Here is a 27760-nt window from a genome sequence, read left to right on the forward strand (position 1 = left end):
ATAGTCTGAAGGTCTTACCTAACAGCACATGTGGAAAGTAGTCACAGATAGAAACCCACATGGTCGAGGGGCAAACTACACGAAAGTAGAAACTACAAGCACTAACTGATGCATTCTCCTGTGTCATGTGTACACTGATTGTGTGTGTGTGTGTGTGTGTGTGTGTGTGTGTGTGTGTGTGTGTGTGTGTGTCTCTGTCTGTCTGTCTGTCTGTTTGTGTGTCTGTGTGTGTGTGTGTGTGTGTGTGTGTGTCTCTGTCTGTCTGTGTGTGTGTGTGTGTGTGTGTGTGTGTGTGTGTGTGTGTGTGTGTGTGTGTGTGTGTGTGTGTGTGTGTGTGTGTGTGTGTGTGTGTGTGAGATTCTCTTGTAGTGTATATGCTGATATGTAGGACAAAATATAAGACATAGAAGAAAGCCATTTTGCCCTTTGTGCATATTCTGTCATTCAGCTAGACTTTCCTGCACTAACTCTATACCACCTTGGGTTGTGATGAGAACTGGGAATAATTCTAGTTGAAGATCCATCACTAGTTCAGGAACAGCCAACTGAACTTCCTCATTTTGCACCAAATTGACTTCTCTGCTGATCTAATAGAGAACACTCTGCTGAACCCTGATGATTCTTGACAAATAAATATATTTATGCAGGGTGGAACTGCAGATGGTTTACACCAAAGATAGATACAAAATGCTGGAGTAACACAGCGGAACAGGCAGCATCTCTGGATAGAAGGAATGGGTGACGTTTCGGGTCGAGACACTTCTTCAGACCTTCAGACAGAAGGGTCCCCCATTCATTCTATCCAGAGATGCTGCCTGTTCCGCTGTATTACTCCAGCATTTTGTGTCTAACTATCATATTTATGCAGGACACCAACATCACAAAGGTTAAAAAAACAATTCCACAACTGATAAGTTTCAGAAAGAACGAATGTGGACAGAACTGATCTACTTACTTCCATCATCTTTACTAAAACATACATACAACAATATGTTTGATGAATAAGATGGAACAAAAATCAGTTCCTGGTTTGTCAGTCCAGGGTCAGTACATGTTGTGATTAAATAGTTCACTTAAATGTACATCTACTCCATTAGCTGCTTTTCTTCACAATTCTCTAGCTGACAGTAATGGTTATTCCACAGATGACTGACATGATATTTTATAAACATCTCTCATCCACACAAAGCTATTTTATATGAAGGTGGTGTATTTTGTATAAATGGTGTGTTGCTGAATACCTAAAGAGCCTGTCCCACTTGGACGACCTAATCCACGAGTTTAGAAGACCCTAGATGAGTTGAAAAAAATGTCAAGGGCATGTTGACTCGCCAAAGTAAAAGACCTCCTACGACCTCCTACTACTATGTCTACGACCTCCTACGACCCCCCTCGACCTCAGTCTTCCACATCTAAGACCAACTACGACTAGCTACGAGTGGAAAATGATCACATGATAAAATTATGTCATGTTTGCATTTTTTTTCTCGGGCCAGTTACCGAGCTATGATTACCTACGATTACCTACGACTACCATCACGACCTACTATGACCTACCTACGACCTACCTACTAGTAAAAAGTATCAATTTTTTTCCATGCCGACATTTTTTTTTACTCGTGGACATTTTTTATCAGACTGGATAAAACGCCGCAACCTACTTGTGGCCACGAGTACGCGGAGACACTCACGAGCATGAGGAAGAGTTACAAACACCTCCTACGACCTTGTGGCGACCATGCTGCGAGTATGAGTCAAGGGCAAACTCGGCAGAGGTCGCCAATTAGGTCGTGAAAGTGGGACAGGGGCTTAACATGATTAATTTACTGGATATAATTTAATTTATATAATTGGTAGTTATCATGTTTGAACGATGCACCTCCGTCTGGTCTTTAAGTGGAGATGTGTAAGAAGGAACTGCAGATGCTGGTTTAAACTGTAGACACAAAAAGCTGGAGTAACTCAGCGGGACAGGCAGCATCTCTGGAGAGAAGGAATGGGTTACGATTCCTTCTCTCCAGAGATGCTGCCTGTCTCGCTGAATTACTCCAGCTTTTTGTGTCTATCTTTAAGTGAAGATGTTACAATAACATTATCCCAATTGTTTGGCTTCAATGTTTAAGAATAATAATAATAATACATTTTATTTAATGGGCGCCTTTCAGACATCTCAAGGACACCTTACATAGTAATCGGAATAAAAACATATAATCGGAATAGAACAAGTAAAAAAGACATCACAGAGACACAAATTAAAAACAGAATTCAATCCAAAAACAGAAAATCAAAAACACAGTGTGAAGATTTTACTGCCATATAATCATGTTAATTGTTCATTAAAATGTCAATATTTTAACCAATAATTTTATGCTCAAAACATACGTTTTGGGGGAGTAAAGGCAAGGTGAAAGGCTTATCAGCCTGAGTGAGTGAGAATGCCAGCGGAACATCACATTACATCAAGACATTAAGCACATGAGAACATGTTCTTTCAGCACAGGCTTTTATTAGTCAGAGTATTGAGTATAGAAGTAGGGGGTCATGTTGCAGTTATATTAAATGTCGGTGAGCCACATTTTGAGTATTATGCTCATATTTGGGCACCATGTTATAAGAAAGATTTTATCAAGGTACAAAGGGTGCAGAGAAGATTTACAAGGATGTTGCCAGGACTCAAGGGCCTGAGCCTGAGTGGTTGAGGAGGCTGGGACTCTATTCCTTGGATTGCAAGAGGATGAGGGGTCATCTTATAGAAGTGTACAAAATCGTGAGAGGAATAGATAGGGTAAATGCACAGTCTTTTATCCAGAGTAGGGAAATCAAGCACCAGAGGACATAGGTTTAAGGTAAGGGAGGGGGCTATTTAATAGAAACCCGAGGGACAACTTTTTTTTACACAAATGGTGGTAGGAATATGGAACGAGCTGCTGGAGGAAGTAGTTGAGGCAAGTACTAGCAAAACATTTAAAAAACATTTCACAATAGACAATAGGCAATAGACAATTGACTGAGATTATGGGAAAGATGAGGGCGAGTTGAAGGAGGGAGTGGGGGAGGGGAGGAGAAGAGGGGGATAAAGAGGGAGGGTGAAGAGGAGGGGGAGGGAGTATGCAAGGTAATGGAGGAGGGGAGGGGGAAAAAGAGAGGGGGGGAGTGAGGGGTGAGGAGAGGAAGCAGAGGAGGGTTGGTGGAGGGTGGGGAGATGGAGGATATGGGGAGATGGAGGAGGGGAATAGGGAACTGAAGAGGGAGAGTGAGATGCGTTCACATTGATCCTCTCCCTCTCTGCCCCCTCCCTCTCTAGGTGAGTGGTGAGTATTGGGACCTATAGGTGAGTGGTGGAGTATTGCGTTCAGGTACCAGCCCACCCGTGATGCCGTGCGCCCCCCCACCCCTCAATCTCTACCCCCCCTCCCTTTCTACCCCGTCCCCTCCCTCTACCCTCCCTCTCTACCCTCCTCACCCTCTCCCTCTCTACCCCCTCCCCCTCCCTCTTTACCCCCTCCCCCTCCAGCCACACCTGCGCAATTGGGGGCTATGCGTGAGTGGATAGGGTGAGGGATGGGGGGAACTGACCGAATGAATAATATTAATATAATATCATGGGGGGGGGGGGCGGTTAGTGTGTGTGTGTGGGGGGTGGTTAGTGTGTGTGTGACGCCGCAGGCCCCCACTTCCCACAACCGCTCGTTGAGGAGACGGGACCCAACGGGTCCCACTTGGTCTAGTTGATCTTAAATTTTACAAGTTATTGCCATTTTAAACTTTAAAAACGTTGCAGTCGTGCTCCCACTTGCCGGCCGCGCCTGCGCAGTTGGCGGAGGGTTGCCATGACTCGTGTCACAACAAGGATCTCTGGCGTCACAACGGGAACCCGTCAGCCGCACCTGCGCAGTTGGGGGCTACAGGTCAGTGGAGGAATTTTGCCTTGGGGGACGGCCCAACGGGTCCGCACTTGGTCTAGTTTTACTTAAATCCTGTGAAGCACCTCAGGCTGTTTTACAGTGTTAAGGCTTCGATGTAAATGCAAATGTTGTTGCTCTTCGCTCACTCAAGCTAATGGAAGATAGAATATTTACTATGTTGTAGCGTAAATATTGCAACTTGTTAAATCCATTTCAGACTTTACATTATTTAGTTTATCAGTCGAATGAGGTTCTAAATAATTTTGTGCACTTTAACATCTCACAGTATGATGTCCAGTATATTTTGTATCATTGGTAATTTTCCACAAAGAACAAACTCTTACCAGACGGGAGCTCAAAAGCGTTGCTATCTGTCTAGAGCTTCTCGACAAAAACAATGTCACAACTTGTTCAATGAAATGAGGGGGATTGTCACAGATTACCATTAGCAAAATAAATGGACTTGAATAGTAAATAGTAACCATGAGAAACTATATTTCTATCTTACAGAATGGCAAAATAGTTATTTTCGGATCAGCAAAGTGTCATTTTTATAAATACAGTTATATTTTGAAGAGATAACGTAAATTCAGAACTGACAGTGATGGTGTTATTTGTGAAACGATGTATCAATATTACAAAGAAGTCCTGAACTTACATGGCGGTAGTTAGTGGACTCTGTTTCTGTGGAGATACTCCACTGAAATACTCCCCATGGAGTCTCGCAGCAGAGAGAATATTTTGCTGGGAATCCCCAGATTTATGTTGAGGAAATCAGCTCTCAAAAAATCTTTGACCTGAATCATTAACTCTGTTTCTCTTTCCGCAGATGCCAATCTGACCTGCTGCATGTTTCCAGCATTTTCAGTTTTTATTAAAACTCAACAGGACTTTATATATAGGTCATAAAGATGAACTTGGTGCCAAAAATAGTTCACGCAAAGAATTGAAATGTTAACATAACATTTACATTTCTGATGGTGATCTGCTGGACTCACAAAGCAACGTTGTTCAAAGGTTAAAGTTGTTTCATCAAAGATTTACCCCAGCAGTCTTTACTATCTTTAATCGGATTTTACTGGACTTTATCTTGCACTAAACGTTATTCCCTTTATCCTGTATCTGTCCACTGTGGGCAGCTTGATTGTGATCATGTTTTGTCTTTCTGCTGACTAGATAGCAAGCATCGAAAAAAACATTTCACTGTACCTCGGTAGACATGATAGTCAACTAAACTAAACTAATCCCAATTTTACAAATCCTTCTGAACTGTTATAAGTTTCTTGCCATGAGACAAGCATTATAAGACATCCCCTACGATGGTGTCTCTGGTAAGTCGAGTGCTAGCGGTAATAACAAAATAAAACCATGTATATTACCTCTTTTGTGTGTGTATGAAATGACACTGACATATCCAGCAGCAGCTTCCTGTGCTCCACCCTTCGAACAAAATCCTGAATCCGGACTTCTAAGTGCCGTGCAGCTTTGTAGATTTCTTCAGGATCACATTCTCCAGTCTGGGCCAGTTGTTCGGCCGCCTCCAGCAACTTATCAGCATTGGTGTATGTGTTCTGGTCGGAAATAAGAAGAAAATTAAATGGAGTTGAGCTTCTGAAAGTTGTAGCTGTTTACTGTCTCTGCAATACACCCACCAATGATCTATTGAACCCAAAACAATTCTCGTTCATCATTCCCCCCAAGAAAAAAAGCGAAAAGAAACAAGAAATATCTGGCAAAGTGGCCAGTAAAGATTAAACTGTCAACAGCAGATACCGTAAAAGTATTTAATCTTGTGAATGTAACATTCCCCAATACACCAGAATGCTGTGTACACTAATATGAAACTGCAAGCTTATCTATGAAATCCTTGGAATCTCCAAGTGTTACCAATCACATTGGTTAATTCTTGCAGCCTTTTCCCTGCATTCTGTCTTTAACACAGAAATATTTGCACAAACAAGTACACAAAGTTCTGGATCCACCAGATAATGTTACTCCCTCGAGTCTCGTTACCATTTAAAAATGAAAATAAATGACTTATACACGTAATACTAGCATAAATCAGTTTAATTTAGCTCTAGTTTAGTTTAGTTTAGTTTAGAGCAAAAGCATGGGAACAGGCCCTTCGGCCCATCAAGTCCATCCAACCATCAATCACCCATTCACACCAGCTCTATGTTATCATCGTCTCCCAGTCACTCCCTACTCAAAGGCCAAACAACCTATAAATATACATGTCTTTGTGATGCTGCAGGAAACCAGAGCACCTGGAGAAAACACAAGGGAGAACGTGCATACTCCGCACAGTGGTTAGGACCGGGTCTCTGACATATGAGTTAGTATCTCTACCAACTGTGCCGCAATGCTGTTCTCAATTTCTGTATTTCAAAATACTTTTTGAAAAATGAGTATGTTTTTTATTTCCCAAATACTGTGGTGTATTTATATAAAGTATATGTAAATCAGTCATGGTTATGAAATTGTATGGCATTATTTCCTGTACATATGACATAAGCATCATGTGAAGCTCGACTGTTCAGTAGCTTCTTGTGTAGGAAGGAAATGCAGATCCTGGCTTATGCTGAAGATAGACACAAAGTTCTGGAGTAACTCAGTGGGTCTGGCAGCACTTCTGCAGTCTGAAGAAGGGTTCCAACCCGAGACATCACCTATCCTTATTCTCCAGAGAAGCTGCCTGACCCGCAGAGTTACTCCAGCACTTTGTGCCAATCATCTAGATGCTTCTTGTGTTTTGTTAATACTTTTAGGACCATCCGTGAGGGCTTAGATCTCAAACCTCACATTGAGAAGTGAAAGTTGCCTGGCATGACTTCTTGTAATATGAGAAAATCATTTCTCACCAACTAACACATGAATAGTTCACTCAGTGGAACATCAGCTTTCAAGCCGAGAGTGTTGGGTTGAAGGATCATGTGGGGAATAGAGAGAGTGAACGCACAGAATCTTTTACCTGCGTATGGGACATCAAGAACTAGAAGACATAGGTTTAAGGTGAGAGGGGAAAGATTTAATCGGAATCTGAGGGTCAACTCTTCCACTCAGAGAGGGTGTTGGATATATGGAACCAGCTGCCAGAGGAAGTAGCTGAGACAGATACTATAACAACATTGAAAAGACTCTTGGCTATGTACATAGATAGGAAAGGTTCTGAGGGTTATAATAATAATAATAATAATAATAATCTTTATTGTCATTGTACGAGACAACGACATTTTGTTGGAGCAATCCTCCAGCTGCACAGGAATATGAATATAAAAATACGTTTAAAAAAAGAACTATTAAAAAATTTAGACTATAAACATAAACATACAGGAGTATGGGCGGGTGTGTGAGAGGGGGGGAATCAGTGTGGGAGGGGGGTAGAGTTCAGTAGTGTCACAGCTCTATGGTAGAAGCTGTTTTTCAGTCTTGTCGTGCGGGCGCTCAGTGTCCTGTATCGTCTTCCTGAGGGCAGGAGGGTGAAGAGACAGTGTCCAGGGTGTGTGCTGTCTCTAATGATGCCCTTGACCCTCCGGATGCAGCGGGTCCAGTAGATGTCCTCCAGACTGGGGAGCTGGGTGCCAGTGATCCTCTCAGCAGTCTTAATGACGCGTTGGAGAGCTTTCCTGTTCTCTGCGGTGCAGCCAGAGTACCATACTGTGATGCAGTATGTAAGAACTGACTCGATGGCTGACCTGTAGAAGCTCACCAGCAGCTGTTGTGGGAGACGTGCCCTCTTCAAGCACCTCAGGAAGTGAAGCCTTTGAAGTCCTTTCTTGGCCGTCGCCGTGATGTTGACGGTCCAGGTCAGGTCGTGGCTGATGTTGACCCCGAGGTACCTGATGTTCTGCACAGCCTCCACTGTCTCGCCATTAATGGTGATGGGCTGATGGACGAAGGTCTTCGGTCTCCTCCTGAAGTCCAGGATCATCTCCTTCGTTTTAGCTGCGTTGAGGATCAGGTTGTTCTCACGGCTCCAGCTCACCAGGTTGTCTACCTCTGTCCTGTAGGCGGCCTCATTGTTACTCGTTACGGTTATGAGTCAAATGCGGGCCAATGGACCAAGCTTACTTGACACATCTTGGTTGGCATTGACATGTTGGGCCAAAGGGTCTGTTGCCATGCTGTATGACTCTATGTACCTCATGTAGCAAATCTTTAGATCAAGACCCCTATGGATTGTAATGAGCATAGCCCATGCTCCACTCCAGAACACATTGCAATCAGCAAAGATAATCTTCTGAATTACCATTTGGTCTTGGTGGGAAAAATTGTGCAGGAAAAAGTTGTTGTTTGAGCCCATAGTTCATTTTTAGATTTCTTCCCATCCTGGGGATGGCAAAACTGTCTCTGAATTTGTAGCTCAGTCAGTACACTTGCACAGGCACTTGGGGATTAACAGAGAGATATGCAGACAGCAGCACAGTTACTCTTAAAGCCACACTAGTTTATTTCAAATACAAATTAATGCAAGGCAGGCCGTTTTAGGCTGCAACATAGTGGGATTTTCTGGGTGAAAAGTGCAAACGTACAGGTGATGAGTGTTGTAGCAATGCTTTGATGGAAACTGGCAGTTCAAAAATAAACTGACTTCACAGATAGCCTGGGAATGTGTAACGGTGTGTGTGAAATGTTCACGTCCTATCCGCAGAGGATGGAAATGCTTTTCACAGCCAATAACGTTGAGATTGAGGACAGTGCTGAGATGCATTTGGAAGGGAACAGAAGACACAGAAATCGATTCTGATACGTTTTACAGTCCCTAAGTTGGTAGTGTCATAGAAAGCCAGAGATATTTGCAGGAGTAGTTGGGAGGTTAGAAATGTACTTCAACCCTCGGCTGTTTCAGATAGCAGAAATCTATAAATATGGCAAGTGTAATAAGCACATGGGAAAAACTGAGTGAGTGATTATATTGTCATTCTGAAAGAGCTATCAAAAGTTATAGGGTCATAAACAGTGCAGCACAGAAATGACTTTTCAGCCCAACTTGTCATGCCAATTGGGAATCCTAACTAAACTCACCATTTGCCTTTAATCCTCCTCTTCTTTCCTATGCGTGTACATGTCCAAATGGTTTTATGTGCCATATTTGTTACTATTTCTACTTCCTCTGATAGCTCATTCCATATAAACACTGTCCTCCATGTGAAAAAATTCACCCCCAAACCTCCTTTACATTTTTTCTGGTTTTAGATTCCCCTAGCCTGGGAAAAACATTCTGAATATTTAACATATCTGCGTTCCTCATGATTTAAGAAACCTCAATCAGGACATCCCTCAGACTCTGACGCTCCAGTGAGAATAAACCCAGCCCATCCCATCTCTCTTTTTAAGTAAAGCCTTTCATTCCAGACAATATCTTGGCAAATCTCTTCTGCACTCTTTTGAATGCCATCTCACCCTTCCTGCAGTCCAAGAAGACACAAAGTGCTGGAGTAACTCAGCAGGTCAGGAAGCATCTCTGGAGAAGCTTCTCCAAAGCAACACTTATCCATGTTCTCCAGAGATGCTGTCTGACCGCCAAGTTACTCCAGCATCTTGTGCCTCTTTTTGTAAACCAGCATCTGCAGTTCCTTGTGTCTCCATAAGGAACTGAGTGTGTCCTCACCGATGTTTTATATGACTGCAACTTGGCATCCTAATTCTTATACACATAATGTCGATGCATATAATGCCACAGTGGGGCAGCGGTAGAGCTGCTGCCTTAAGGGCCTGTCCCACTTTCACGACCTAATTCATGACCTAATTCACGACCTCTGCCGAGTTTGCCCTTGACTCATACTCGCATCATGGTCGTCACGAGGTCGTAGGCGGTCGTAGGTAGGTCGTAGCAGGCCGTGATGCTAGTCGTAGGTACTCGTGGCACCAAGGAGGTCAGGGCGTTTTTTCTAGCATGATGAAAAATGTGCTCGAGTAAAAAAAGTTGTGAATTAGGTCGTGAAAGTGGGACAGGCCCTTTACAGCACAATTAACCCGAGTTCAATCCTGTCTGTTCGGAGTTTGCATGTTCTCCCTGTGACCTCGTGGGTTTTTTCTTGATACTCCAGTTTCTTCCCACATTCCAAAGATGTGCAGATTTCAAGGTTAATTGGCTTGTGTAAATTGTCCCTAGTGTGTAGGATAGAACTAGTGTGAACGTGTGATCGTTAGTTGGCGTGGACTCGGTATGCCGAAGGGTCTGTTTTCATGCTGTAAATCTAAACTAAACTGTACATGAAGCATATACAGATGGATCGTCCTGAAGCAGGTACCACTTTTTCACTACTTTATCCATCTGTATTGGCATTTTCATGGGGTTTGTATCCCAAGATCGATCTATATATCAATACTCCTGAGGTCCCTGCTAATTACTATATATATCCTGTTAGGATTTGGCAATTATTACATATTTGGCAAATTTCTGAATTGCGCTCTAAGAGATACGAATGTCTTAGTCCGAACTGTTAGTCACAAAGTGCCTCACATTTAATCTAGCTTGTAAGATTGTGCCTTCTATGGGGATGATTGTAAATAATACCAGGAAATCCTGTTCTTTGGCAGCCAAATGTAAAACTACAGTCAAAGGTCAATTTCCAAATCACGTGACCACAAGCAGGACTTGTTAAATGTTCAGAAGTTGTGAAACACATGGAGAGCTCAAATTAAACTTCATGAGTCCTCAAAGACTGATGTGAAAACTGAGGATTCAAATATATCCAAATACATATCGAAAATGAACAAATTAGTTTATTCAAAGGGGCGGCATAGTGGTGCAGCGGTAGAGCTACTGCCTTACAGTGCCAGTGACCCGGGTTCAATCCTGACTACGGGTTTTGTCTATATGGAGTTTGCACGTTCTCTCCTTGACCTGTGTGGGTTTTCTCCAGGAGCTTCGGTTTCCTCCCACCCTCCAAAGACGTGCAGGTTTGTAGGCTAATTGGCTTGGTAAAATTATAAATCTTCCCAAATGTATGTAGGGTAGTGGATAGTGTTAGTGTGTGAGGATCACGGGTTGGAGTGGAACTGATGGGCCAAAGGGCCTGTTTCCGCGCTGTATCTCTAAACTAAACTAAACCAGGTGAATGCCAGACTGTGTTGTCTTCAATGTTCAGGAAATGCTTGTGTGAATTATCGGACAGAGAACAGCAACAGCACAGGAACAGGTCCTTCGGACCAAAATGTCTGTGCTGATTGAATTGTAAATAATTTGATTGCTTTGATTCTGTGTGTTCTATAAACACTGTTATTTTTTTTATCATTTCCTTCACAAAGTATTGCATCAGTTTGAGGAAGAAAATTAGGACCTTTAATCTGTAATAACATATCCCATGGAGAGTTTTGCAAAAATAATGATTTAAGATTATGATATGAGAATGAAATAATATTCAGACCTGGGCTACTTCTTCAAAATCGTCATGCCTCTTCTGGAGAGCGCGAGCTCGATGGAGTGACTTTCCAACCCCAGTGTGTTTACTTAAAAACGCTTCCCCATGGTTCTCAATCCAGTCCAAAACCTGAAATACAAAAAAAACAATGGTACATCAGCAGGGAAACCAGCAGAAGCAAACTTTTAAAATATATAATGATTACAGTACAATTACAATTCAATTTATTGTCATTTGGACCCCTTGAGGTCCAAACGAAATGTCAGTACAATGCAACAATTATTTTATTGTCTTTTGGTAAAAGGGATATCTCAAAACAAATTTGACAAGTGAAAAGCTGACTTGGAGACATCTTGTCTGTGATTAAAAAATTGTATGATGTGCCTATTGAAACTCTTTAGAAATAAATTAATGCTGTTTAAGACCAATAAACTCCAATAATATTTAATATTTCATAAGCAGAAAACTGAATAGTGTTGTCATGATTTTAGTTTAGAAATGCAGCATGGTAACAGGGCCTTTGGCCACCAAGTCCACGCTGACCACCGATCATCCGTACATCACTAAAAGACTATAACAAGTAGGAACTGGAGTAGACTATTCCGGTCCTCAAGGCTACTCCACCACTCAATAGAACTACGGCTGATCGAACATTCCTGAAGTCCACATTCCTGCTGTTGCCATATAACCCTTTCCATAATAATTTACTCTAACACTTTTCCAACAACAGGGTAATTGACTTATAAAGACACAAAGTGCTGCAGTAACTTAGTCACCTTTGTGAAGGGTCCCGACCCGAAATGTCACCCATCTATGTTCTCCAGGGATGCTGCCTGACCTGCTGAGTTACTCCAGCATTTTGTCTCTTTTGTAAACTAGCATTTGCATTTCCTTGTTTCGTCTAATCAACTTATAATTGCTCATTTCTTGCCTCCACTTTTTGCCTGAATAGGAGAGTCAAATTGGCAAATTTCCAATTCCCTGTCACGTCTTCCAAATCCGTGGATTTCTGCAAAATTATAACCAATGAATCCGTGATCTTGGTAACACTTCTTTAAGGATCATGGCTTGAAAGCCATTAATGCCAGGAGACATATAGGCCTTTCACTCCATGTGGTTGCCTAATACCAAGTCTCTCATGAAGGTTATGATATTTAATTTCTCCCCAGCATTATTCAGCGTTAATTAAATATTTACAGTGCCTTCTACCATAAAGGCTGATGTAAAATATCTGTTTAACTCTTCCCAGACTTTTTTCTTTGAAGCCAATGTTCACGTAAACCTCTCTCTTCCTTTTCATATACTTGAAGCCAATCATTGTCCATTTTTATATTCCTTGCTAGTTTGCCCTCATAGTTTACTTTTTCATTATTATCTTTTGTGCCTTTCTTTGTTGAATTTATCCCAGTCATTTGATCTACCACTAAACTTGGCCTCCTTACAAGTTTTCTCTTTCAATAATTGCCTCTTTAACCCCTCTGTTAACTTACAACAACTGGAAAAGATGTGTTCCAGGAATTGCCATCACTCCAAACAAACAAGACTGATTGCCAACAAAAGTAATTAAGAACAATGGAAAATGAAATAAACATGAATATGTAGTAGTAAAGGATCAAAAATACAATGTAGTAAGCAAATACCAAAAAATCATTTAACCTAACCCATATAATTTTGAAAAACATTGCCTTTATTCTTTTCTTCATCGCTGTGCCTACAATCCCATGGCCACGGTGGCATAGCGGTAGAGTTGCTGCCTTACGCGCTTGCAGCGCCAGAAACCCGGGTTTGATCCCGACTACGGGTGCTGTCTGTACGGAGTTTGTACGTTCTCCCCGTGACCGCGTGGGTTTTCTCCGAGATCTTTGGTTTCCTCCCACACTCCAAAGACGTACAGGTATGTAGGTTAATTGGCTTGGTGTAAGTGTAAATTGTCCCTAGTGTGTGTAGGATAGTGTTAATGTGCGGGGATCGCTGGTCGGTGCGGACTCGGTGGGCCGAAGGGCCTGTTTCCGCGCTGTATCTCTAAACTAAACTGAAATCTCCTTCCAAAAGTACAGGTTCACAGATCCTGCACCAGTATTAGCCAGAGTGAGTGCGGAGATCTCCGCTAATTTCTGCCCTGCTATTAGACCCTATCTGAAGTCTAATGACACAATGACAGTGGAAAAATGGTGGGCAAGGCTCAACCCATTACCTTTGAGCAGGGACTTTCCAACTCGAATGGGAATCCCAAAACGTGCTGCTACTGAGAAACACCAGCAATTGCAGCAAAACTCAGTAGATTCAGTTATGACAAGACAAAGAACAAAGATGATTTTTTTTAATGACGTAAAATATTGTTCCCATCTCATGATCCATTAGCATCTTCTTTGGATCAAAAGGCAACAAAGTAATTTTGACAGATAAACTCATTTTAAACTTACAATTCATAGGGTCATAGAGTTTTACAGCATAGAAGTGGGCTCTTTAGCCCAACTCATCCATGCAAAATGAGGTGCTTCCTTGACTTTGCCCCATTTGCCTGCATTCCTATTCATGTACATGTCTAAATACCTTTTAAAGTTATAATTGATTAAATAAATAAATAAAACTAAATGTCACCATTGTTTTAAATCATACATGTGTACCATACAAATCATACATTTGTATTCAGTATTATTTCATCAACAATTATTGCCATAATTTGTGATAGGTTGTTTCATTAATTTTTTCTTTACTAGCGACATTTGTCCTACTTTGTGTATTTGTTTCAAATTCCCAGTTGAGTAAAATCTCAAAGATAATTTGAAATAAAAGTAATTAATTTGAAAACATGCTTAATATACTCTTCAAAACACCAGCTTCATGAGATGAAATGAGTGTCTGATAGATATCAAACCTGACCACATTATGCTGTATTTTAGTGCCTGAATGGAATATTTTGCTTTGTGCTTTAAGTGTCTGATGGTAGATCATTTGGATAAAAGTTACTGTACCCTTTCGGACTGAGTTGCTACATGATATGTTTGAGTGTAGTTAGCTTTTGGTCACAAATTTCTAAAAAAATCAATACTAACAATTGCTGTGGTCATTTTTTTCATTTCATTAGGGCAGCCCAGTGGCACTGTTGGCAGAGCTTCTGCTTCACGGCACCAGAGACCAGGGTTCAATCCTGACCTTGGGTGCTCTCTGTGTGGAGTTTGCATATTCTCCCTGTGACTGCGTGTTTCCTTCGGGTGCTCCGGTTTCCTCCCACATCCCAAAGACGTGCGGGTTTGTAGGTTAATTGACCTCTGTAAATTGCCCCTAATACAAAAGTGGGATAACATAGAAATAGTAGGAATGGGTGATCGATGGTCAGCGGGGAAATCGATGGGCCGAAGGTCCTGTTTCCATGTTGTATCTCTCAACTAATTTCCCACAGGAAAAGACACAGAGCAGAAGATAATAGAGTACAAGCAATGACATCATGACATGAGAAAATATAAACAATTTAGACATTTTGAATTATTCAATAGATAATAGATAATAGACAATAGGTGCAGGAGTAGGTAATTCGGCCCTTCGAGCCAGCGCCGCCATTCAATATGATCATGGCTGATTATCCCTAATCAGTACCCCGTTCCTGTCTTCTCCCCATATCCCCTGACTCCGCTATTTTTAAGAGCCCTATCTAGCTCTCTCTTGAAAGCATCCAGCGAACCTGCCTCCACAGCCTTCTGAGGCAGAGAATTCCACAGACTCACCACTCTCTGTGAAAAAAAGTGTATCCTCGCCTCTGTTCTAAATGGCTTACTCCTTATTCTTAATCTGTGGCCCCTGGTTCTGGTCTCCCCCAACATCGGGAACATGTTTCCTGCCTCTAGCGTGTCCAAGCCCTTAACAATCTTGTATGTTTCAATGAGATCCCCTCTTATCCTTCTAAACTCCAGAGTGTACAAGCCCAGCTGCTCCATTCTCTCAGCATATGACAGTCCCGCCTTCACAGGAATTAACCTTGTAAACCTACGCTGCACTCCGTCAATAGCAAGAATGTCCTTCCTCAAATTAGGGACCAAAACTGCACACAATACTCCTGGTATGGTCTCACTAGGGCTCTGTACAACTGCAGAAGAACCTCTTTGCTCCTATATTCGATTCCTCTTGTTATAAAGGCCAACATGCCATTCGCTTTCTTCACTGCCTGCTGTACCTGCATGCTTACTTTCATAGACTGATGTACAAGGACTCCCAGATACCGTTGTACTTCCCCTTTTCCCAACTTGACGCCATTTAGATAGCAATCTGCCTTCCTGTTTTTGCTACCAAAGTGGATAACCTCACATAATCCACATTAAACTTCATCTGCCATGCATCTGCCCACTCCCCCAACCTGTCCAAGTCACCCTGCATTCTCATAGCATCCTCCTCACAGTTCACACTGCCACCCAGCTTTGTGTCATCTGCAAATTTGCTAATGTTACTTTGAATCCCTTCATCCAAATCATTGATGTATATTGTAAATAGCTGCGGTCCCAGCACCGAGCAAATGCGGTACCCGACTAGTCACTGCCTGCCATTCTGAAAGGGACCCGTTAATCCCTACTCTTTGTTTCCTGTCTGCCAACCACTTCTCTATCCATGTCAGCACTCTACCCCCAATACCATGTGCCCTAATTTTGCCCACTAATCTCCTCTGTGGGACCTTATCAAATGCTTTCCTAAAGTCCAGGTACACTACATCCACTGGCTCTCCCTTGTCCATTTTCCTAGTTACATCTTCAACAATGTCCAGAAGATTAGTCAAGCATGATTTCCCCATCGTAAATCCATGCTGACTCGGACCGATCCTGTTACAGCTATCCAAATGTTCCGCTATCTCATCTTTTATAATTGACTCCAGCATCTTCCCCACCACCGATGTCAGGCTAACTGGTCTATAATTCCCTGTTTTCTCTCTCCCGTCTTTCTTAAAAAGTGGGATAACATTAGATATCGATCATTTCAAATTTTCAACAGGGGAAATGCAGAGGAATGGTAACTATGAACAGCCTGCGGAACCACGATTCTGCCAGGAATGTTTGCCCTTATTCAACTGTCTCTCAGAAGACGGTGATAGAATCTTCAATGGATGAAGGAGCTCCCAGTTTGGTATTGGGGTGGAAATACTGGATTTAGGCACACCAAGGATAAGAGACAAAATATTGATTGATTGATTGAAAGATACAGCATGAAAACCGTCCTTTTGGTTGACTGAGCCCATGCCGACCACCAATCACCCATTCACACCAGTTCAATGATAACCCACTTTTCCATCCACTCCACACACACTAGTGGTAATTTTACAAGAACCAATCAACACCACAAGTATTTGAGATGTGGGAGAAACCAGAGTACCTGGAGAAAAACCCACGTGGTCACAGGGAGAACGTGCAAACTCTGCACAGACAACACATGAGGTCCGAATCGAACCCGGGTCTCTGGCGATGTGAGGCAGAAGCTGTGCAGCGCACAATGTTGTTAAAAAAAGCATGACCATCCTTTCACACGTGCATGCCACTGCGGCACACCTCCGATTCCTGCCAGTATAGGGATTATGATTAGAGTCTGGAAGATTGGCAGAAGGTACATCACTTCACTGTAATTCTTTTTGTAATAATCTGCTACATGAGCTCCTCCTGCAGGCAGCACAAGCTGAGATGCTCATGCTCAATTTACCAAGTTCTTGTCACCCTTGCAGCTGAACTGCTGGATTAATCCATGGATCAGCTGTTTTAATTTAGAGAAGCTTTCCCTGAGGAGGAGGCTGCAACATGTACTGGGCTTGCCAAATCATGAAGAAAGGACCACACAAGTAGGCTATGTTGACCAGCAGCTGACGTCTATAAACATTGACAGAGCATTGATTACTTAATCCGCTTTTATGATAATTTTATCTTCAGGAACAGAACGTAAAAACAATGCAAGAACAGGACTGAATCCTTCAACCCATCATGACCATAGATCAATGGTCTATATCCACGTTCGGCCCGTTGCATCTTATTTCCAATAAATTTGGTTAATAAACATCTGTTAATCTCAGATTTTAAATAAACATTTCAACCAGCATCAATTTCTGTTTACGAATGGAAGTTCTAATCTTCCCTCATTCCTGTGTAGGTAACTACCATTCCTTAAAGTTCTGATTCAAATTTTTATGCAATGACTCTTTGGACTGTTTTCCCCAGACAGTGGAAGTATTTTCGAACTACCTTAACAGTTGTAGAAGGACAAAGAAATTGTTGAGGAAAGGGATAGTAGCATATGAGAATAACCGAGAGAAATCTACGAACAGAGCGGCTGTGAACATGTGCAAGTGGAAAAGATTAGTGAAAATAATGTGCATCCCATCCAGACATGGAACTGAGGAAGAGGAAATGCTGAGAAATTAAACTATTATTCGCCATCTGTCTTCACAGAAGTGGTTGGAAACCTAGAAATTGTGGGGAACAAGGGATTTAATGTGACTGAGTTGAAAGAATTTAACAGTAATAACACGATAATATCAGAGAAATGAATGAGACTAAATGTTAATAAATCTCCAGGACCTGATTGCCTGCTTTTGAATGAGATGGCTACAGCAATGGTGAAATCACTGGATGATACCTTTCAGACTTCAACAGTCTAGAACAGCTTACACCGATTTTAAGGTAGAAAATATAGTTCTACTATTCAAGGAAGGAGAGAAATCAGGGAACTACTTTCTGCATGACCAGGAGACACAAGAAAGTGCAGAACTTGAGCAAAAAATAAAGTACTGGAGGAACTCAGCAGGTCAGATGGCATCTGTGGAGGGAAACTCAGTCTGAAGTAGAGTCCCAAACTGAAACCCTCCACAGGTGTTGCCTGACCCCGAGTTCCTCCGCACCTTTGTCTTTGAACAATAGAACAGTTTAGCCTGACATCAATAATATGCAAAATGCCCTTCGGCCCAACTTCCCCATGTCGACCAAGATGCCCCATCTATGCTACTCCCACCTGCCCGTGTTTAGCCCATATCCCTTTAAACCTTTCCTCTCCATGTACCTGTTGAAATGTCTTCAAATGTAGTTCTCGTACCTGCCTCAACTACCTCCACCTGGCAACTTGTTCCATATACCCACCATCCTCTGTATGAAAAAGCTGTCCCTTAGGTTCCTATTAAACCTTTCCTCTCTGTGATTGAATATATTCAAGACAGTCAATAACTGTTTTTTGGATATTAAAAGAACAGGCACTGATATAATAATGTTATTGAATGAGAGCAAGTATGAGAGACCAATTGGTCAGTTTCTTCCATTTCAATGTTCTCTTTTCAATTTTGAAAACTTTTTTGCAAACCTCTAAATTCCAAAGAACCCAAGCAAGATATAATTTTGGTTAGCAATTGCTGCTCTCCATCTATGGCTGATATATCTTTCCCAAAGTATGGCTACATTTTTTTAGCTGTAGGTTAACTTCTTCCTGCAGACATAAAGACTACAATTTAATCGGCCTTTTGATTATTTTCTGTAGCTGTCCGTCACATTTTAATGATTTATGTACTGTTGGAATATACCGCTTCAACCCTTCAGTTAGAATATACTCTGTTCTATCATTTCCATGGGGTAAAGATTGATTGAAGGGGGAATGTAGGGTTAGATGCATAGGGAACCCCATCACATAGTGTCACAGGTGCTTTACTGATTGAACCATGCAGCATGAAAATAGGCTTTTGGGCCCATGCCAACCATTGTTCACCCATTCACACTAGATCTATGTTATCACACTTTTACATCCACTCCCTACACACTAGACCACATTAGGGTCATGCAGAGGCTAATTAAGCAAGAAAACATATATCTTTGGAATGCAGGACAAAACCGGAACATTTGGAGGAAACCCACGTGGTGTAGAGGAGAACATGCCAACTCCACACAGACAGCATCCAAAGTCACAATCGAACCTAGGTCCTGGCGCTGTGAGGCAGCTGCTTTACCAGCTGCACCACTGTGCTGCCCATGAAGAGGTTGACAATGCACAGTTAGCATCTCTGATAGCACAGCATTCATTCAGTATTGTCAGAGAATTCCATCCTAAAGAGCCAGTAGGTTAATGTTATATTTTTATATCAACAACTTATCTAATTCATCATTGTTTATAAAATCATTGTAAAGAAAATGAGGATTATTAGTTGCCTTTTATGTAAATGAATGATCAAAGAATAAATTCCAGATCAATGTTCCTTTTAAATTCTTATAAAAGGTGTGGAATTTGAGGAAGACTGCAGGTGATCTATGTTACAATAACAATTGGAAAATTGTCTTTCGTGGCTAGATATAGTGGGATGCTTACTGATCCTAATCCTCTTCAGCAACTCTCAACTCTCCCACTGAGCCCAATTTTATTAACAATTATTTATTTGATCTTCCAATGATCAAACTGAAATCAGATGACAGTAAGTACAGGAAGAAGCTGCAGATGCTGGTTAAACCGAAGATAGACACACGAAGCTGAAATAACTTAGCGAGTCAGGCAGCATCTCTGGAGAATAGGAATAGGTGACATTTCTTCAGACTGAGAATCAGGGGAAAGAGATATATTGTAGATGGTGATATGGGGAGATATAGAACAAATGAATGAAAGATATCCAAAAAGTAACAATGATCAAGGAAAAGTGGAGTCCACAATGGTCCATTGTTGGCTGTTGGCTAGGTGATAATGAGTTGTACAGACAGAGAAACTTAATAGGATGGCAGTGAAATTATTAAAAATGTTAGCGTGTGGGTGGGATGGAGAGAGAGGGATGCAAGGGTTACTTGAAGTTAAATAAATCAATTATCATACCGCTGGGTTGTCAGCTGCTCAAGCGAAATATGAGGTGCTGTTCCTCCAATTTGTGTTTGGCCTCACTCTGCCCAAGGTTTAATATGAAATAAAGTCAGCTGGCTACACTGCCATCCAGTGTTTTTTTTGTTTTTTTACAGATTTCCTAGGGAGATTTTCCAAGATCATTTTATGTTATTAACAAATTCAAGTAATGTTTCAAGGTAGTATACAGCAAACTCGGTGACATATTTTTCATTTCACTGGAAAGAAATTGGTGCAAGGATCTTTTTATCAAAAGACCACCCATAAGAAAATCTTTCCAGTGGGTATGGAAGAAATTATGATGACAAGCACCAGGGATTCATCAATATATTATGGATGCATCTAATTCCATTCCATTTTGTCCACAATGACTTCCAGATAATCTGTGCTACTTCTATTAATTTTGTATCTTAATTATGTTATTTGGCAGTCCATTTGCACCATTATTATTAATTCAGTCCTGTATGTCCTGACTCTTTATATGAGATTTGTAGTGAGGATGTTCTTCAGACAATTATGCCTGAGGCACTTTTCTAGACGGGTTAAACTGTGATTCTCAAGTTACAACTTTCACCCCAAACCACTCCTTTTGTGACTTACCCTTCATGTCTATTTGACCCAGCTTGTCCTAAGACTCTCCTGCTCTGTCGATTCTATTTCCATTGAACTGCCAGGTATACCCAAATCCTTCCTGCATATTTACACTTACTAACATTTTAAATTATTACTCCTCTGTCAACATTTCACCATCAACAATTAGAGGACGGTCCTGAGCTACCATCTACCTCCTTGGAGATCTTTGGACTATCGTTAATTGGACTTTACTGGACTTCGTACATACGTTGAGAGGGAAAGATAGATCAGCCATGATTAAATGGCGTAGTAGACTTGATGGGAGGAATGGTTTAATTCTACTCCTATTTCTTATGAACTTCTTCTTGCAATATACGTTATTCCCTTTATCCTGCATCTGTACACTGTGGACGGCTCAATTGTAATCATGTATAGTCTTTCCACTGACTGGGTAGCATGCAACAGAAAGCTTTTCACTGTACCTCGGTACACACGACAATAACCTAAACTAAATCTTGTTTCCTCTCCAAGTGATTGCAGTATGGTGACTTTCTAAACACATATCTATATTTGCCACAACTCCATGATTGAATATCTCCAATTGTATTTCCATTACTGTCACAAAAATAAATCCAATTGAAGGCACAAATGAAAACTGTGATCATGTTGACTATCACTCCTCAACTTTCTTGATCTCATGGTAGGCATTGATTTAGCAACAACATGACTTACCTCAAATGCTCTTCTCCACTGTACAATTCAGAAGCAAAGGGGTTGCTTACCCAGTGCCTTTCCCAATTATCCTATTTCAGACATCCTCACACACTTAACTTTGGTGTCTCCCCTTAACCTTCTCTGAACTTTCACACTGCCCCTCTTGATATAATTCATATTTTCAAGTTCTAACAGAATGCAGACTTTCCTATTTCCTTTTCAAACATTATTTGCTCGGCAGTTGGATGGGTCTATCCATTTACTCTGGTTAAATACCGCTGAAAGACTGAAAAACATCATCCTTCGCCTCCCCTTTCATTTTTTTATTCTCCACACTAATTCCAAAATGCTGTACATTTTGATTCTGAGCCAGGCTTCTTATCCTGTATATGTTTTCAATTATAAAGGCTAACTACTCCCACGAACGTAACATCCCTGTCTCTGTCCCTACCTCTTTCTATCTGCTATTGAAATCTTACTTCATGCCTTAAGGCCATTGAACATTTAATACTCTCTTGGCTAGATACTCTCTCCACTCTCAAAAATCTTCAGCATATCTATATTTCTGCTCCAGATACCAAAGCACCATTATTCACCAGCCCATGTTTATTGATCTATAAGGTTCCTGGCTCCTCAATAAAACAAACATAAACCTCCTCTGCTTCATTTTCCTATGATCTTTTCACTGTCGATGCTTGTGACCCTCTGTAAATCGACAAGCCTGCAAAATGTTTGTGATCTTTCTTCCCTGGTTTATACTGCCCTGCCCTCCATCAACATTCTTTCAGTTATCTCGGCATAATGCTTTATAGTTCCACTCCTCACCCTTTCAGGTGTGGAAATATGATCATGCTTCGCAATTAAAAATTGACTTTGCATGGAGTGAAATGTAAAACAATCATTTCTGGACTGTTTTGTATCACTCCAGAGATTCAACTGGGCAGTTTTCATTTTGAGTTGCATTTGCATGTCTCATGCAACAATGGCATAATTAATTGTTGCTGAGCAGGGAAATTAGACCCAATCGCCAATGACCTCCAACTGTTAGTCCTTGATTCCATGAATTCCTTATCTTATACTGGCTGACTCCATGCACCCCTATAAAATGTTCTCAATCAAAACTACAATCTCCACGAATTCCCACCACACGACGTGGTCCAAGTCAACCAGACATCCTGAATTATCTTCAGATGTCTGCTTCAGCCCAGCCTCCCTTGTGCCTCAGATATCAGCACCATCCCCATCGCACACCCACAATTTAGAAATGTTGTACAAATGTAAATATCAGTGTCAAGGCAAATCATTGGGCATTGATAGCTCTGCATTTCCTTCTATCATCTTGTCACGTACTTTGACATGCATTCAATCGTTCAGTATATTGATATATCAATATCCAATCATATCTCATAGCTATGATCAGGGCAGCACAGTGGCACAGCGGTAGAGTTGCTGCCTTACAGCGGCAGAATCCCGGGTTCGATCCTGACTACAGGTGTTGTCTGTACAGTGGTTGTACATTCTCCCAGTGACTGCGTGAGTTTTCTTGGGGTGCTCTAGCATCCACCCACATTCCAAAGATGTGCGGTTTTGTAGGTTAATTTGGCTTCTGTAAATTGTCCCTAATGTGTAGGATAGAACTAGTCTACAGGTGATTATTGGTCGGCATGGACTCAGTGGGCCAAAGAGCCTGTTTCCACACGGTCTCTCTAAACTAAAGTAAAGTACAATCATTTCCAAATGATTATGCGGATGTGACATTCAATGCTGAATTTTTAGATAGTCTTGACAATGAGGACAAATCAGAGAGAATCACAAACTTAAGGATGGACATAGAACACAGAAAAGTACACCACAGGATTAGGCCCATCAGCCCACAATGTCCCTGCTGAACATGCTGCCTAATTAAACTAACCTCCTCTGCCTGCACCTGATCCATATACCTTAATTCCCTGTATATCCGTGTGCCTGTCTAAAAGCCTCTTAAATACTATTATCGTGTCTGCTTCCACCACCACCCATGGCACGCATTCCAGGCACTCAACACACTCTGTGTAAAAAACTTGCGCCACACATATCCTTTAAGCATTGCCTCTCTCACCATAAAGCTATGCCCTCTGGTCTTTGACATTTCCACCCTGGGAAAAAGATTCTGACCATCCACCCTATCTCTGCCTTAGGAAAGGGTTTAGGAAAGGAATTTACAAAATGGTGGCAACTTCTTCTTTGAAAGTCAAGAAGTGTTCCATTTTATACCTGGTTAATATAAATACAGTGGTGCTGAAGGAAGATCATTACTTGGTTAAAATCCTACTCACAGCTGGCAGAAAGGCCATTACAAGAAACTGGCTTGCAGCGGACACACCCAGACTTAGACAATGGTTAGACATAGTACAGAAAATATTTGTGATGGAGAAAATGACATATTCTCTAAGAGTGAAAGAAGACGAGTTTAACAGAAAATGGGAAAAATGGATTAGGTATAGAAATAAAGACATCAATACTGTATAATTTTATTGACAATAATGTAAGTTATTGGAATATGTTTCAATAAGAAAATAGTTCTGTAGACGGCATCATTAATTGTAAGCTGCACTGTTGTACGTTTCACTGCATTGTTGTATGTTTCGTTGTTATATTTGTGTTTTATTTGTGTATGCATAAAAGCAATAAAGACTACAGTGGGAAAAAAAGACAGTCAACTTAAACGCCACAGGACGGTGTTGAACACACCAGGCCCAAAGTGCTGTTCAGGGAGTGGGAAGTGCTTGATGAGGACCTATGATTTCCTCCTCCCCAGTGCTAAATTATAACTCTGCATGCTGCAATTGCAAAGAGCATCGGAAGGTTGCTGAGCTTTCCGAAGAAGCTTCCTTTGAAAATTCAACAAGTATTGTGCATATGGTTGCAATGTTAGTTTACTTCAAGGGCGATAAACCACAAATTACTCAGCGTTCCTTACAAAATCTATCTTCATGGAGCCAAATAATTGGGTCACTCATCGGAAATGAAGGTTAATCTAACCACATCAGCTCTCAAACTAGCTGTACCTCAACGCATTCCTTCTAAAATGCCTGCGCAAATCTCTTAGAACTTAAAGTACTGCATATGATTTATTTCCTCTCAGAGGACCATGATTTTGGATCCTGCCGTTGCTGGACATTGAGAGGCAGAGTCCAGTGGGGGCAATCCTCAAATAGGGGAAGGGATATCATCCTAGGGAGCCACGAGTGACAAGGGTGGTTTCTTTAAAGACAGGTATGAACACTACTGAGTCTGATACTACTGAATGTCCAGCTACTGAGAATGGATGAAGAGATAGATTGGGTAAAGGCACAGTTTTTTACTGTGAGTAGGGGAATCGAGAACCAGAGTACATAGATTTAAGGTGAGGGGGAAAAGATTTAATAGGAACCTGAGGGACAACATTTTTACGCACATATATTGTTCCTTATATGGAACGAGCGGCCACGGGAGGTTGAAGCACTACTATCACAATGTTTAAAAAACATTTGGACAGATATATGGATAGGATAGGTTCAGAGAGATATGGACCAAATGTAGGCAGGTGGGACTAGTGTAGATGGGGCATGTTGGTCGACGTGGACAAGTTGGGATGAAGGGCCTATTTCCACGCTGTATAATTCTATGACGAAGTCTTTGCACAGGTATTGGTTTGTATATATTTTGTTATTCTGAATAAATCTTACAAAATTAAAACAATAGCTTTTCTTTAGCATAGATTGCAGCTTCCACATAAAGCTACATATCCGTAGCTGACCTTCCCACCCCCTCACCTTCCCAAATAAACAGAAAACCACAGAGCCAAAATGCATGCTTGCCTACAAAAATCTATGTACATATGATTCACTCTTTAAGATCCATCAGTGAAATGGACCAGATGTAAACTGCATTTTTTAAAACCATTTTTATCTTAAGCCACTTTTTGCCTTCAGCTTCCAAATTGTTAATAGCCCATATATTTTATAGTTCCTTGTACACTCTTAATGATAGTATTATTTCAAGCGTTGTTAACCACAGTTGTGCCATACGCCTCGTTGCTAAAACAAAACAAATGCATTTCACATTTAATAAGCAAAAGCAGCTGACCTCCAAATAAAAAAGTACATGTAACTACTGCCAATTTTGCATTGCATCCCTCTGCACACAACCAGAAGTAATACCATTTTTAAATGGTCTGCAATTTACTGCGCAGTTAAATTTACTTTTGGTTAATGCCTTGAGTTATTTTAATTGCAAAATTTTAACTCTACACTAGCATAAGAAGTGATGAAGCACAACTTCATATTGTACTTCGAGAAGTGGCAAATGTTGCTGAGAAAATATACTTCCTGCTTTTCTTATGTGGACTAACTTTTTTACAGGCTCTGAGACTTTTTATTATGTAACTAAAGATTTCTCACTAGGAATGGAAGGTGCAAACAATTAGGTCGAAGAGTGATTACTGATATTCCTTACATGTACTACAGCTGAGAACGGAAATGCGCCTATAACTTATGCTTCGCTCAGTGGCCTTTGGAAGCTGAGGAAACAGGCACTTGAGAATAAGAATCACCGGAGCTGGACCATTATCTAAAGACAAATGTCCTAAGCCCAGACCATGACACAAACTAACCTCCCTTCGATTGACTCGATCTACGCTTCACGCTGCTTCGGCAAGGCCACAAACATAATCAAGGACAAGTCTCACTCCCTCTTCTCCCCTCTCCCATAAAGGTGTGAAAATGCACACCTACAGATTCAGGGACAGTTTCTTCCCAGCTGCTATCAGGCAACTGAACCATCCGATCAACAACAGGAGAGTGGTCCTGAGCTACCATTTATCTCATTGGAGACCCTCGGAATATTTTTAATCGGACATTACTGGATTTTATCTTGCACTAAACGTTATTTCCTTTATCCTGTATCTGTACAATGTGGATGGCTCAATTGTTACCATGTATAGTCTTTCGGCTGACTGGATAGCACACAAGAAAAGCTTTTCACTGTACCGCAGTACACATGATAATAAACTAAACTAAATTAAACTAACTAAACTGAAAATGATAATATAAAAACTAGCTGCTCCAAAAAGGTTTGGTTGTTGGGTCAATTTAAATTTTCAAGACTGATAAATAGATTTTTATTAGGTAAGGGCATGAAGGTAAATATATACATACAGGTACTGCAAATGCCAAGGTACCGACCAACCACAATTTACTTGATTGGTGCAAGAGGTACAGGGATGTTAGTGGCCTTATCCTAAAAGCTTCATATATAAACATATTTCCAGACAAGTCGTTAGGCACCAGTTTATCATTAATACTATTCCATTAATCACCTGTCTTTCAAGGTGATTAACTCCATAAGGATTAACTAAAAATTAACAAGCACCATTGTAAGATAAACGCAAAGTGGCCGCAACTATTTTCCGTCAGGAAAACCAGTGTAAAGCTAATGAATGGGGATTTGTATCTGGCTGATTGACTGCAGTGTCACTGACCCCTGGGAGGTTTTGTCAGGTCAGCTGAATGCTAATTTTTCTTCAAAGTATGCCATCTGCCCCAGAAAACCCATGGATGGCTAGGGGTGCGATGGGGGGAGTGAAGTAGGGGGTGGCGATGACATGACACTGACTAATTGATTAGACTTCTCTGGGAATTTAAACAGCAGATACCTTTTCAAACAATGTTACATATCTATTGTATGCTGGTACGGTAAGCAGCTAGCAAGACTAAAAGGGAATGATTAAAAAAGACTCAAAGGGCCAGAGTAACTCAGCAGGTCAGGCAGCATTTCTGGAGAATATGGATAGCTAAAGAAGGGTACTGACCCAAAACATCACCTATCCATGTTTTCCAGAGCAATTATAGTGGGTAATCCTCAGTAAATACATAGTTAACATGCAATAGGGCTGATCTGGTGGGATCACTATGAAACACAGACAATGGCAGGGAATTAGTGCCCTGAATGGTGGCATGGTGGCACAGCTGGTAGAGCTACTGCCTCACAGCATCAGAGACCTGGATTAGTTACCGACTCCGGTTGCTGTCTGTGTGTAGTTTGCAAGTCCTCCCTGTCACCATACGCGTTTCCTCGGGGTGCTCCGGTTTCCTCCCACATCACAAAGAAGTGCAGGTTTGTAGGCCTCTGTAAATTGCCACTAGTTGCTTGGGAGTGGATGAGAAAGTGCGAGAACATAGAATGAGTGTGAATGGGTGAGCAATGGTCGCCAAGGACTTGGTGGGCTGAAAGACCTGTTTGCAATGATGCATCTTTAAACCAAATATTCTCCACTGTCCTCCTGCACCAGCAAATGGGGATAATCCTATGCAGGTTCTCCTGTTACACAAATGCTTATCTCAATCATCAACAAAC

General features: G+C 41.3%; 1 protein-coding gene and 1 long non-coding RNA gene across 6 annotated transcripts in view; one reads left to right on the forward strand and one right to left on the reverse strand.

Annotated features, from left to right (window-relative positions):
• On the forward strand, positions 1-24066 carry LOC116975225. The gene is made up of 3 exons (XR_004412568.1): positions 1-11; positions 17522-17526; positions 23621-24066. It is a non-coding gene; the product is annotated as an uncharacterized LOC116975225 (long non-coding RNA).
• Positions 1-27760, reverse strand: part of kalrn (kalirin RhoGEF kinase) — a 612442-nt gene that overhangs the window by 277068 nt on the left and 307614 nt on the right. For all 5 annotated transcript variants that reach the window (XM_033024025.1, XM_033024026.1, XM_033024024.1 and 2 more), the window contains exons 10-11: positions 11279-11401; positions 5285-5476 (exon numbers count right to left, since the gene is read on the reverse strand). In XM_033024025.1, coding sequence (XP_032879916.1) covers positions 5285-5476; positions 11279-11401 — 315 coding nt within the window. The remainder of the gene's footprint in view (positions 1-5284; positions 5477-11278; positions 11402-27760) is intronic.

Source organism: Amblyraja radiata, chromosome 7 (genome assembly GCF_010909765.2).
Source record: "Amblyraja radiata isolate CabotCenter1 chromosome 7, sAmbRad1.1.pri, whole genome shotgun sequence".
Lineage (NCBI taxonomy): Eukaryota > Metazoa > Chordata > Chondrichthyes > Rajiformes > Rajidae > Amblyraja > Amblyraja radiata.